Source organism: Dreissena polymorpha, chromosome 2, assembly GCF_020536995.1.
Source record: "Dreissena polymorpha isolate Duluth1 chromosome 2, UMN_Dpol_1.0, whole genome shotgun sequence".
In the NCBI taxonomy this organism is placed as follows: domain Eukaryota; kingdom Metazoa; phylum Mollusca; class Bivalvia; order Myida; family Dreissenidae; genus Dreissena; species Dreissena polymorpha.
In genome coordinates, this window is record NC_068356.1 from 42,330,517 (window position 1) to 42,343,006 (window position 12,490).

General features: G+C 34.1%; 1 protein-coding gene and 1 non-coding gene across 5 annotated transcripts in view; both read right to left on the bottom strand.

The window, feature by feature from the left end:
• Positions 1 to 11,460, bottom strand: part of LOC127866776 (N-acetylneuraminate lyase-like) — a 24,903-nt gene extending 13,443 nt beyond the window's left edge. For 2 of the 4 annotated variants that reach the window (XM_052407582.1, XM_052407579.1), the window contains exon 1: positions 5,520 to 5,633. In XM_052407582.1, the coding sequence (XP_052263542.1) occupies positions 5,520 to 5,618 (99 nt within the window). In that variant the 5' untranslated portion in view covers positions 5,619 to 5,633. Of the gene's footprint in view, positions 1 to 5,519; positions 5,634 to 6,073; positions 6,180 to 9,895; positions 10,043 to 11,321 lie in introns of those variants that run through there. The other 2 variants (XM_052407580.1, XM_052407581.1) reach the window with 2 other exon arrangements.
• On the bottom strand, positions 7,850 to 7,922 carry Trnar-acg (transfer RNA arginine (anticodon ACG)). The gene has a single exon. It is a non-coding gene; the product is annotated as a tRNA-Arg (tRNA).
• Positions 11,461 to 12,490: the final 1,030 nt, after the last annotated feature.

Below are 12,490 nucleotides of genomic sequence, written 5' to 3' on the forward strand. Positions count from 1 at the left end.
TCTGTAGTGGATGATTGTATTACTTCTCATGAGCATCTGGGTATTTTTACAGACTTTAAAGTCACCCTCACATCAGATCTGATTATAGCACTTGATAGTATTGTAAACATTACTCCTGTTGGCATACCAGACCACTCGCTGCTGTCTTGGAATATTGTTACTAGCTTAGAGTACGAAGGTAGCCGTGGTGCTTATATTAATTCTAGTAATTTTAAATTTGATCTGGAGAATGTAAAAAATGATTTTTTTAATGATCGGTCTGTTTTAGAAGATATAAATATTTTAATAAATAGATTGGAAAGTAACGAGTTAAATAGCAATAACATTGATAATGTTTACTAAGATTGGTGTGATATTGTTAGAAATAATATGTATAAGAGTGTTCCTCATAAAATTATTGTAAATAATATGTCTAGCAAGTTTCGGAACATAGACAAGACAAACCTTGGTGGAGTGTTTTACCTTACAGATCTGTGATCTAAAGTATGTACTGCTGAAAAGAAATGGTTAAGTTGTACTGTTCGTAGTCTTAAACATATTTTTAAAGCTGATTATGATAAGTTACGCAAGCACTTTGACCGTGAGGTACAAAAAGCTAAGCGTACATATTGGTTTAATTTACAGAATAAATTGTTGGAGGACTGTGAAATTGATCAAAGTAACTTTTGGAAGTCTATCGGAAAAATTGGTGTAAATAACTCCAAGAAAAAGCTGATCCCAGAGCAAGTTGTTTTGGACAATGGAACAGTCTCTTCATCAATTTCAGATGTGTTGAATGAATGGAAGCATGATTTTAGCTCACTCTTTAATAATAAACAGGACTTATATGATGTTGATAGCGCTAATATTAATCTTGGAAATGAAATTAATACCCTTTTAATAATGATATAAGTATTGCAGAAGTTAAGAAAGCAATATAGAAAGCTAAATGTGGGAAAGCTTACCATTTCCGCCTTCTCTAACAAGTATTATAGAAACCCGAAAACAGCATTAATTAGCAACATTTACTGCCTGTATTGACTTAAGAAAGGCGTATGATTCAATAGATAGAACAAAACTTTGGAATAGATTACTAAGTAATGGTGTGTCAGGAAAAATCCTGCAGGCAATCAAATCTAAATATAATTCTGTTTCTTCCTGTGTTAGAGTTAATTCGCATAAAAGGGATTGGTTTGAAGTAAAATGTGGTTTAAGACAGTGGTGTATTTTATCCCCTATTCTGTTTAATATATTTATAAATGATTTAGCATTGCATTTGAAATCGTTAGATATTGGTGTTAAAATTGATGATGAGATTGTATGTGTTTTATTATATGCTGATGATATTGTACTTCTGGCCGATAATGAGCAAAACCTTCAAACACTATTAAATGTACTAAATGAATGGTGTAATAAAAATAGCATGGATATTAATGTAGGAAAAAGCAATGTTGTTCACTTTCGTACAAAATCTATGCCGAGATCTAATGTTGTGTTCCCATGTGGTGACCAGGTGATAGAATATGCAAATCAGTATAAATATCTGGGCTTAGTTTTGAATGAGCTTTTGGATCTTGGTGTTACTGCTAAGATGGTAGCTCAGAGTGCTAGTAGAGCTTTAGGTTTACTTATTGCCAAAGTTAAAACAATTAGTGGTGTACCATACGATGTCTTCACGAAGCTTTACGACTCCGTTGTTTGGCCAGTCATTGCTTACAGGGCGGCTATATGGGGGCATAAATCCTTTTCATGTGTAACAGCTGTCCAGAACAGGGCAATGCGGTTATATCTAGGAGTGGGTAAATACACCCCAAATCTTGGTGTTTCTGGAGAAATGGGTTGGACTCCAGCCCCTATCCGCCAATGGAAAGTGGTGGCAAATTACTGAGCCCGTCTTTCCACTACCAATTCCTCTAGATTAAACAAGCGCATAGCACTCTGGGCTAGCACCAAATCAGAAAGGTGTAAAAAAATGGTTTTTCTTTGTGCGAAAGCATCTATCTCATTGCAATCTTAGACATTATTACGATGTTTCTAGACCTATTTCCAAAGGTGTTTTTGTTAAGGACATGGAACAGTTTAAGTTATATGAATATAAAGTTGATTGGCTACATAGAGTTAACTCTAGTAATGGTGTATCAGGTAGAGGTGGAAATAAGCTTAGAAGCTACTGTACATTTAAGCAAAACTTTGGTATTGAGAAATATTGCAAATTAATAATCCCCAAGAGTCAAAGATCGGCCTTGTGTAAATTAAGGTGTGGCGTTGCTCCGATTCGCCTTGAGACAGGAAGGTATGAAGGTCTGCTTGCTGACAGACGATTCTGTTCATTTTTGTAGAGATAATACAATTGAAAATGAATGTCATGTATTATAAGAATGTAGCATGTATACTGATATCAGATATAATCTTGTTAAAAAAGCTGTTGATTCTACTCCAAATTTTATGAACATGTCGAATAGCGATAAGCTGAAATCCCTTTTTATCAATGAAGGATTAACCAAAATCTTAGAATCAGAGCAAAAACCTGCTTTTTAATTTTACAAAGAAGACAGTTTTACATATGTAAATAAATAGTAGTGTTGCATGTTTTATGTAAATAGCAGCGATAGTATATTTATTATCTTTGATATATAATGAACTTGTGAATAGTAAGAAATTCTAGTCATAAGTTGATAGTGTATTGAGCGTCTTTGTGTATAGAATATATTATATAGGATTAAAGGTGATACATTTTGTGTAACGCTCAACTATAGTTCTTTAGGTTTTAATGAAATTAGCTGTTTATTTTACAAATGTCTCCTATTATTTTATCATCTGAAATAACTGTTTTATTAAAATACAGATGGCCACTGTTAACCAGTCCATTAATGATCTGATGCTATCGGGTAGTCACTCTTTTACTTCATTTTTCACTTTGCGCATTAGTACCCTGTTTTACAATCACCAGTGTTTTATCAACTTCAATATTTTATTACAGGTGTTTAACAAACGGTTAACAGGGGCAATCTGGTTTTAAGGATGTATGTCAATGAAACATGTACCTGTAACAAAGGCATATACATTATATTCCAAAACTCGAACGCAGTGTATATCAATATTGGCTAAGAAAAAATCTTTTTTGTTCATGGATAATTATGCTCAATTGGTCATTGTCGGCTCGGGTACTACTTACATGTACCCCGCGTACTTTTAAGCATACATGTACTTAAATGTACCCCGGGTACGGAAAATATACCCAAACATACATGGCGAAACTTAGACAACCCGAGTGTTATTCCCGCCGAAAATCCGATGTCGGAAAACGCGCTACGGAATATGAAACTAAGTTCTCTTTAAACAAAGCCTACCCCAACATGCTTGTTTGAGTATGAGTTTCGATAATATAGAAGCCATTTTACAAAATGTTGACAAAAATATGCATAATTACTTTGAAAAAATTGCCGACAAATACCAATTTAACCTTAGAATTCCAGCGTACGTTTTAGTATATTTTCTGTACCCGGGGTACATTTAAGTATACGTAAGAGTACCCGGGGTATAGTGATGCAATATGACATTGTTCACTCCGGTATTTTTATATAAATATATTCCATTTCCTCGACCATCTAGTACATAAGTTTGTTGTCATAAAGACATGCTTTTAAACATATGTGTGTTTGTTGCTTCTCATTGACAAATTATCCTTCATTTAAGCTTCAGCTTGAAATTTAATTTTAGTCTAGCATTTTGGTTGGTGACACATCAATCAATCAAATTTCTTAATACAGACGAACAAAAATGTTGCTCCACAAAATTATCCCAAATCGTCTATGACTCATTTAAACTGAATGTATTGATACATGTGTGTGTAATTCTGTTAACTAATATAACTATCACGGGGGAAAAAACGTGCTGTTGCTTCAACTGTGTACAATCATAATTAAACATGTTCAAGTGATCACAGATGTCCATATTGAGAAGATGGAGATCTGTAAAATACTAGTCTACATTGTAATTCAGAGTTTCAGCTGCATTTGCTTCCCATTCCTTGGACAAAAATTAAATGAGTTGAGTTATTTTGCAGTTTTGGCTGATACAACTACATTTCCTTAAACAAACTTTGTATACATGATTATGTGTCCACATTGTGGGAGGCATGCCGTGCTTGCCAAAACGTGTTTGCGAATTGTAATTTTACTGTTTATTATGATTTAAAAAAATCATGAACGGTCAATATATTATTTTGCAGAGAAACATGCATTCCCTTTCTTAAAGGTGCCTTTTCACAGATTTTGGCATTTTTTAACTTATTCATTAAATGCTTAATATCGATAAATGTAAACATTGGATCGTAAAAGCTCCAGTAAAAAATCAAGAATAAAATTAAAAAAAGGAAAGAACATTGCCCGGACCAGGTTTCTAACCAGTGACCCCTGGAGTCCTGCTAGAGTCCTGAAGTAAAAACGCTGTAGCCTACTGAGCTATTCCGCCGAGCACACTTATTTGACGTATATTATACCTTTTATAAGCAATCTTCGTAGTTTCACAAAATTTAACGACAAAAACAGAACTCTCCAAATTATTCAATCGTTTCGCGTTGCAACGCTTTATAATTTTTAGGTTTTAAAATCGTCAAAAGATGCATATAATGGCTATATTAGACCATGGTAAATGTTCAGTATTACTGTTTCCTCACAAATATCATAACTAAAACGAAAATTTGCGAATCTGAAACAACTTTTTTCAATTTTGTCAATTTACAAAGCGTGAAAAGATCCCTTTAAATGTTATTGTCACAATTTAAAGATTAAACATGACCATAAAAAATCTATGCCGGAAAGTAGATTCATCATTAATCAATCAATAAAAAAACAAGTTACTGACAGTAGACCTTATTTGAAACTGAAGTAATCTCTATGTATTAACAACATTTTACTGCTTAATGCACTTGTGACGCTAGTCGGAAATGCCTGACCTTGCGTTAGTGGGTCAGGCACTGACGAAAATTCGCCATACAACAATAACGACAATCTGCGATTGGGGGATAAATAAACGTGTGCATGAATAAACTTGGTAACAAAGTATCGCATCATTACTGAAATAAAGATTGTTGACGAAGGTACACAAATGAATGTGTTTAAATATTCAATAAACATGACACATACGTTATATAAAAATGATTGTTTACTGTTATTAATTTAAATGTTGGTTATTTATATGTATATACAGAATTAAAACCATTGTTCCATACATAACGTACGTGTTAATTTAAATGTTATGGCGTTGTATCTGTCTCGACTCTACGGAAATTCAACAATGTTTTAAAGACGTTCGAATGACAATTATACAACGTTGTGGATTAAGATAACTTGTGTTTGTACCTTCAGAATATTAAAGTGATATTATGGGCATTTTTCACTGTTGAATTGAGCTGAAAAGAATTAACAGGTCAAAAAAGTTAGTTAAAATGTGGTAACTGACCAATTATCTACAACTCATCTTGCTACCAGTTGTTTATAAAAAAATATATATTATACTCATTTTTACATGTGACTCACCCAGTCCTCTAAGCTGAAATGATCTGCAAAACGAAATTGTGTCTTTGTGTCGTATGATCGAATCTGCATGAAAACTACATTTAGACTCACATCGTACATCGAATCATTTCTGTCGTCAGTTGTCAAAACGAAAGTACGGTTGATATTCAAATGCATTATTTTTCTATTTCCGAGATATTGTTTTAGTATGCTGATACTGCATTAACAAATATAAGTGTATATGAAGTGAAAACACCAAAAATAAACAAGGGTTGCGATAGACACATATAAACATAGCATATACTGTTAGATGCCCATTATATCACTTTAGCGGAAAACAAAAACAATTTTCACTGAAATCCGAATAACAACTCTTAACTACACATTTAACGTGTGTAGTCACAATTTTAAAGCACTCATTTACACAATGAAGTTTGCACGGTGACATCATACGATAAATGGTACTTTATTGGAGAAACAAAGGTGATCAAAGCTTAACGATGACCATTTTACTTTTAGAAATTTACTGTTAAATAAAGTGATAAATTTCGAATAAAGTTCAGCATATAACTTACTTTAGCCATGGCTTCCGTGTGTAATAAAGATACGTATATTCACATGCACAATCACCAGATATCAGGGAGCGAAAAGAACGCGTACCAGTGAACTGAATTCGTTATCATGAACTTATGATAACCGGGTTGAAAGTAGAGAATGTTTACTAATAATATTTATAATCCAAATATTTACATATTTACATATTACAAATAACAAGAAATATCTTTAAAAAAGATATACGGCGTAAATAGTTTAATGAATGAGATCAAGGATAGCGAATGTCTTTTTCTGTGCAGTTCTTAGCTGCATCACACGCAGTACGGGATGTTACGGGGAGTTTTCGCGGCTTATTTTACATTATAACATATTGCTGGTCATAAACCTATAGATACAAAACAGAAAACCAAAAGAAGAATGGAAGTGAAATTTAAACATATGAGTCAACCGGCCACACGAGAACAAACCTGTTTTAGTGGTCTGTCGGGCATTGCTATTTGATTCGATTATTAACAGTATCGAGAATCATCGTGCTCATGCTTAAAGTGATATTATGGGCATTTTGCACTGTTGAATTGAGCTGAAAAGCATTAACAGGTCAAAATAGTTAGTTAAAATGTGGTTACTGATCAATTATCTGCAACTCACCTTGCTACCAGTTGTTTATAAAAATATATTTTTTATTCGATATTCTTACGTGACCCACCCAGTCCTGTAAGCCGAAATGATCCGTAAAACAATATTGTGTCTTTGTGTCGTATGAACAAATCTGCACTAAAACTAAATTTAGGTTCAACTCGTAAACGCATGATCAGTTGTCAAACGAAAGTACGGTTAATATTCAAATGCATTATTTTTCTCTTTCTGGTATATTGTTTTAGTATGTTGATGCTGCATTAATTACTATAAGTGTATATGAAGTAGAAACATAAATATTATTTTTAATAAATTTAACAATAATTATTCCACACTTTAGTACATTAGGCAATATGGTGGAATAATTATTGTTAAATTTATTAAAAATAATATTTATCATTGTATTGTTGAAAACACATTAAGAATCTATTATTGACATACCATAATTATATTGCTGAATATCTTCTTTTAACATATTTCTGGTCTAAAGAAAATTCCAGGTAACCTAGTTCACGGATAGCGTCTTTATTATATAACGATTATTTTACTGACCGCGAACTCCGGTGATGACCTGTATATAAACTCTGAATGTCAGCGACTTGACCCGAAACCTCGCGGGTTGAAATGCAATTCTTTAAAGCGAGGCCTCGCTTCCACTGCTCTTTATACTGTTACATGTTAACATGTTGACAGGAATATGGAAGTAAGTACTAAATATGAGAACATAGCCTTTTAAGTATAAACGCTTTTGCGCTGGTAATACTCTGAAAATAAAAGGTGTACGCACAAACTGTATTGATGTCGAGAATTGAGTGTAAAACTGTTCTATCTATTAAGCCTTTTCATTAGAGATAAAATTGTTTCATACAATAAAACAGTGGTACAAAGACGCGGATATGTTTCCAATGTTTTGGTGGTATACTCAAATCAGCCAATGGAATAAATGAAGTGTATTCATTCGTACCTAGCCGCGGGAAATTTTATTTGAATTTTATTGGACACTTACAAAGGTCAAGTCAGGGTGAAAAGCTGGCTTATGCAGCTTACGCCGAAAAACATACCTAGCCCATGTGCTAATAATGTTATTGCTTGGGATATTTGTATACGTATCTCACTTGTCAGTTTTGAACATGCAAAAATAAAAAAGTGGGAAAAAAATACGATCCCGGCAGGACTCGAACCTGCAATCTCCTGATCCGTAGTCAGGCGCCTTATCCATTGGGCCACGGGACCACCTGAACGAGGCAACAAATAATAATTATAAAACTATTTTAGACTGGCCTGACTATTTTAGGCTTTTATCTTGTACAAAATAAAAATCAATACATCATTAGAGTACGTAGTTTTTGTAACATGTGTGATTTATTTATTTATATGCGAAATAATTTACAAAGAAAATATATTTGAGCTCAATGTACAGATAAATCTTGAATCAATAACAACAAATTTATTTTGAAATTTGGTCATCTCCCCTGAAGTCAAGAGTTTCAGGGGAGCTTACTGCGGTAAGTAAATAATCAAATCCAAATACAGTTGCGTCCCTTTAATGATGCATTCAGTAAACTTGTCATAGAGAAAATTAATCTGTGTTTATCTACTAGTATATCATAATACAAATCTAAAACAATCGGGGTAAAATATATGTTATGGTTCTTCAAACCATTACATTAACTTGACGATAATATAGACATATACGAGGCTACTTATATTTTCCTTATCTTAATGTCTTCTTCGTATTTTACAATATTGGTGTATAAAAATGTTAGTTATTAGATCTTCTTATAACTTCAGTCTGTATAAAATAGCGCATGCTTATTTACAATTACTTATCAACTTGGAGAATGAACTCACTTTCGTCTTGTGTGGTTTATTATTCACACAAGATAATCGGTTACGTTTCACTATTATGAGTCGTGTTCTGAGAAAATTGGGCTTATTGCATGTGCGTAAAGTGTCGTCCCCGATTAACCTGTGCAGTCCGCACAGGCTAATAAGGGACGACAATTTCTTTTATGACATTTTTTGTTTAAATGAAGTCTCTTCTTAGCAAAATCCAATTAAGGCGGAAAGTGTCGTCCCTGATTAGCCTGTGCGGACTGCACAAGCTAATCTGGGACGACATTTTACGCACATGCATTAGGCCCAGTTTTCTCAGAACGCGACACGTTATTATATACAAGCATTCCGCGCTCGCGAAACACTGACGAATAAATACATTGAGTTTATTTACAGCGAATTTAATGACACTCTTTCTGCGAGATATTTTGTGAAAACCACTCCGTATTGTACAAATACGATCATGTAATTAATGAAACATACAAAAACTGTATTGGCGCCACATATCCCTGCAGACAAACAGGTGGCCACACTCACAGGCTGATTCTCCTCGTGCAATTGCGAAGGTGCGAGATAAAATGCTTATCCCAAGTGCCAAACGGTATAGAGAATTTGCGAAATTCGCTGATACACAAGGAAAACCTGTGTTAGTGCATGTTCTCATCAGTTTCGTTTGTAGAAGAGAAGATAAACGAATATTTTGTCTTATGTCGTGAACTAAAGTGATGTATTTGACATTCAAATAATAAAATTAATGGATAAGCTACGCATCTTTAATCGGACATCATAATGCTGTAAAAGCCGCCTTTAAAAAATATTGTATGGAGGAGAAATCACCCCTGCATCAGCCACCTCTACGACCCCAACGTTCGTGAGCTTACAGTTCCAATTACAAGCATAATAAGATTGTGTTTTTATACATACAAATGTATTACAAACACAATTACGTAAATCCGAAATCTTTTTTTTTTAAGAATGGCGTTGATTTCTATTCCGGCAAACAAATATGGAAAGCGGTATGCGCCTAAGAGTAATAATGTCAAGATGACTTCGTGTAATTATTTTTAAGAAGTATAAAGACCAGATGATGATTTTGCTTTTCTCTCCCACATTTTTTTAAAACAAAGATCACAATGACAGACGCCACTGTGCGTAGTGTCGTCTGCAGAACACCCCATGTGCATGCGCTTGCAAGGAATATTTCTAAGAAGAACGCTGCAAGACCGATACTCGCGCAACGAACATCTGGTTTTTGAATAGAAATAAAATAATAATTAGCTTCTTGGTGAAACAGGGGAAAAACAAAGCACAAGTGCGTTTATAAAAGCAACCATCTGTGAAAGCAGTAGTCGTATTAGCGTTGCTCTCACCTGTGCTATAAATCGATGGGCGATGAAAATAATAATTGCAATCATTTTTCTCGTGGATTTAATTACTACCCGCGTCATAAAACAGTTGTTCTCTGCATTGAAGAGTATGTTTCTTCAAATTACGAAGTGTTCGTGGTTGTTTTCTTTCTGAAATGATCAGAAGGTACAGAATATTAAAGCGTTTTGCTAAACTCATTTAATCTTCACTTATTAAAAAGCGGAAATATCTTGACAAAACATTAGCTTTTTGCTTATAATAATATGTCACTATTTATTACTGACTTTATGATAATGTTTATGCAGATTATGATGCAATCACCCAATATCGTGGATGGTTAGCTCTTTCAGTGCTGGAACCGAATTTTGAAGGCCTTTGCAAACAGTTTGGACCCATGCACATTCCGCCTAAACTCGGCACATTCCGCCTAAACTGAATTGTTCACTAACAAAAGACTTCCAAAACAAAACCAAACGGCAATAATAGCAGAAAGTGTTTCCGTGCTAAGCTTTTTGACATCACAGGCTAATCTGGGACGACGCTTTGCGCACACGCATTAAACCCGCTTTACACAAAGCGCGTCTCATTTTCAATCAGTCATCAGATTCGTTATAGAAACTGGTAGGCACCAAAACAATCCAAGAAATGAAAGAATATGTAAATTATGTACACTTAATGAAATTGAAGATTGTTTTGATATGCCCTTGTATGATAATTGTAGAAATATACGTATAACTGATGTTTACAGAAGAAGACCAAGTATGTTTTAATTTTTACAATTATTGAATGAGACCAGAAAAAATACACTGATACGTCTTGCTATAATTTTTGTATTAAAGAATTTAAATTTTTTCTCATCAATAACGGATTTTAAGATAAATTTAAATTTGTTACAAAATAGTAAAGAGCCTTCTACTCCATATTACATTCTATCAAAAATAATATATATTAGTAAAAATGCATATACAAAAAAATGTTGATATTTTGACGCATGAGCATGTATGTGTATTTATCATTACTATATTGTCAATTTGACGATGAGCTGTATATTGCTTAGTCGTAAACAAACTGTTCTGGTAACCAAGTGTTGATGAACTACGTAGACAGTATCCACGAGGTATCTTCGGCAACTGATTGTGTCAGCTTCATTTCATTTACAGATTTATTATGATTATTATTATTATTATTTATTATTATTATTATTATCATTATTATTGTTATTATTATTTATAACCGAACGTTAAAAAAGCTACGAAAAAACAGCGCACGTAATACAGCAGAAGCACCTGTCGTAAATTGACATAAGGTGATCGTCACATATTAAATATCGCCGAGCGGTAAGCCACCTGTCGCCAACTGTCAAATAAACCGTGCTCAAAATAAATCAACCTCATCGCTGTAATAGTTGAAATGTTTAAATTTACATACCATTCCTACTTTCGTTTCCGCCAAGCATATCATCTAATACAAGCAATAAGCGAGAGCCTGTTTTGTCTGGTATCACTATTCAAACTGTGAATAAGCTCTTAAATCGCAAGCGTCTTAAGCTTGTTGATCGCTGTACAAGCCCATAGACTGCTTTTTCATTTCTTAAGGTATGCAGACAATGCGGCGCCGTTGCGACTTGGGCCAGCTTTTATAAGACCGCAGTCGAAATAGGTGTGAATTGGATCTACTATTGAATCGACAAATCGCATTTGTTTAGTTTGTGTATTTATTAAATACGGTGCAAGACGGGCTACAGTCATTTCTCAACACTCGAAGCAGATTGGATCAAAAGGCCAGGTGATAGTATGGCGCCTGCACCAGACAGCGAGGCGGCGAGAGAGATAACTCGAGTACGGGTTTGGGTTTGATAGTCACAATCCCGTTCTTTAATCACCTGTTGAGTCAACAAAAACCATTTAATTGAGCCGCGGTTGAAATTGCAATGGATGGCGATAATATATTTTCAAAAGGCCATCAATTAACAGCGCATTTCTGACAGATGCCATATGTTCAAGTTCTAGCCGAGGCGCCAACAAGGCATTTAATACCAGTCGTTAACATGCACTTATTAAGCATGCATTCACATGTATCGTGCTTAAGCATATTTGGAGACCCGCCTGAAAACAAACTTCAAGTCTCTCCAGAGTAGGTCAAGAACACAGACAGAAGAGTTTAATAGACTTAAAGTCTCTATAACGCTCAAAATCAACGGAAATTTCGTTAAGTATTTCGTAAAATGAAGTTAACACATAAACAATCAGTGTTCCTTATAGCAATAGTCACAATGTCAATGCTAGATGTGGTATGATTGCATAGATATTTGTAGATACAAAATGCTCGTTTCTATTTATTTGTGACCACAATTAATTCCATTTTGATTTGCCGCGATTATATTTATTCATACAACACACGAACACCATGTAAGTGTTCATGTGTCGTATGAATATATATCGTTGCGGGAACTAAAAATGGAATAACAACGAGCATTTTGTATCTACAAACTTCTATTTTACCAGACCACATCTGGCTTTGACATTTCGGCAATTGTCATAAGGAACACTGATTTTTAATTGCTTAAGTTTATTTTACGATATATTGTACGAAATTTT